Here is a 2,087-nt window from a genome sequence, read left to right as displayed (position 1 = left end):
TTCCATCTTCTTTTGATGCTTTCTCCATCATTCAATAATTTGCCCAAAGAATCCTTCAATAATGAAACTCAAGGCTTGAATTTTTTCTCCAGTTCCTCCAGTTTGAGAAATACTGCGCATGTTCTTCCTTTTTGGTTTTCTGACTCCAGATCTTTGCACATTTTGTTGTAATATTTGACTTTTGTCTTCTTGAGCTGACCTTTGAAATTTTCTGTTCAGCTCTTGTACCTCCTCATTTCTTCCACTTGTTTTAGCATCTCTATGCTGGAGAGCAAGTTTCAGTGTCTCTTCTGACATCCCTTTGATCTTTTCCTTCTTATCTTCTTAATGACTTTTTGCTTTCTTCCTGTATTATATTCTTGATGTCATCCCACAACTCTTCTGGTCTTCGGTCTTTAATGTATCAAATCTGTTCTTCAGATGATCTCTAAATTCATGTCGGATATATTCAAGGTTATATTTTGGCTCTCATGGACTAGTTTTCATTTTCTTCAGCTTCAGTTTGAATTTGTATATGAGCAATTGATGGTCTGTTCCACAATCTGCCCCTGGCCTTGTTTTGACTGATGATATAGAGCTTTTCCATCGCTTCTTTCCACAGATGTAGTCAATTTGAAAAGGCAAGGTAATTTGTTTAGTGTTGTTTAGTGCTATAGAATGGTTCCGACTCATAGTAACCTTGCATAGGTTTTCTGACAGGCACTGGTGGGCATGAACTAACAACTCTGAGGTTAGCAGTCCAGTGCTTATCCTACAGCTCTACATCAGTACTATGATAACTAAATACATACCCTAGCAAAACACTTTAACAGATGTATCACAAGCCATGTACAAAAAAGTTTATAGCAACAAGTGTTTTTAAAGGCAAGATAACTGGGAGCAAGTAGAGAATGAATCAACAGTAGAAAGAATAAACTGTTACATTCATACGAGTATTATAATATGTACAGAAAAAAATAATGCATTATGTGGGAGCTTCAAAAAGTTCATAGAAAAGTAGAAAAGATAAGAATACAATTTGTCCACAAATTTTTTGAAAACCCCTTGTAACATTAATGAAAAGTAGAATACAAAGTATTGACAAAAATAGTTTGGTATATACTATATGAATCCTGATGTCCTAGTGTGGCACTGTGGGATAATGCACTGAACCACAAGGTCAGGTTAAATTGCAGAGTCAGTGGTTCAAATTCACCAGCCACTCCTTGGAAACCCTATACAGGGTCACTATGAGTCAGAACCAACTCAACGGTACTTAACAATCTCTACAGCAGCAAATCAGCAGATCTTTCTCCTGAAGAGCTGTTGAGTGGGCACAAACCACTAATCTTTTGATTAGCAACCAAGCACGTGAACATTGTACAGCCAAAGTGCCTTATACTACTCTTCCACATTTATAACTTAAAAACAAAACAAAACTACTGAGAATTTAACAAAATTCAAATAAAACTGGGGGGGGGAAAAGATTTAGAAAGTTACACATACCATTAACCACTGGGCAGTCGTCATTTTTGGGATCCTGAAGTCGTGAAAGAGCCAGGACTGCCTGTATTCTCACATTTGGAATTTTATCTTTCAATCTAATGAGCATGGCTTCGTTAATTTTATCAAACAAATCATCATCAATCTGAGCATTTTCCGGCATACTTCCCAAGAGCTTGTTTACTAACTGGCACACTCTAAATCTCACTGCATTGCTATTTGCCTCATGAGACTGAAACAGAAACAAATAAAAATTTATTCAGTTACATACCATCCCTCCAGAATCCCAAAGCACTTGAATTTCTGAATGTTCCAAATTCAAGAAGTTATAAGTGATTATTTTCTTGCAAAAAAACTTAATGCTGCCAAAGAAACCTCAATGTTACCTTGAACATAATGTATAACGAGTATACATATTGTGTAGTCTAAAATTATTTGGTACATATCATTCCTCCTTGTTATGGAATGAATTGTGCTACCCAAAAAGTTGGACAATGAATAAGGAAGGCCATGGAGGAATTATGCACTTGAGTTGTGGTGTTAGAGAAGAATATTAAAAGTATCATGGACTTGGGCAACTTGGACATTGGCTACCCAAAATGAGG

The 2,087-nt window shown here is 36.3% G+C and overlaps 1 protein-coding gene across 1 annotated transcript in view; it reads right to left on the bottom strand.

The window, feature by feature from the left end:
• The window catches only part of NCAPG (non-SMC condensin I complex, subunit G), an 82,000-nt gene that overhangs the window by 60,461 nt on the left and 19,452 nt on the right, over positions 1 to 2,087 (bottom strand). The window contains exon 3 of the mRNA XM_006872495.1: positions 1,486 to 1,714. Coding sequence (XP_006872557.1) covers positions 1,486 to 1,714 — 229 coding nt within the window. The remainder of the gene's footprint in view (positions 1 to 1,485; positions 1,715 to 2,087) is intronic.

This window comes from Chrysochloris asiatica, unplaced genomic scaffold, assembly GCF_000296735.1.
Source record: "Chrysochloris asiatica unplaced genomic scaffold, ChrAsi1.0 scaffold00200, whole genome shotgun sequence".
NCBI lineage: Eukaryota > Metazoa > Chordata > Mammalia > Afrosoricida > Chrysochloridae > Chrysochloris > Chrysochloris asiatica.
The sequence above is the reverse complement of the archived record's forward strand: the minus strand, read 5'-3'. Positions and strand labels throughout refer to the sequence as shown.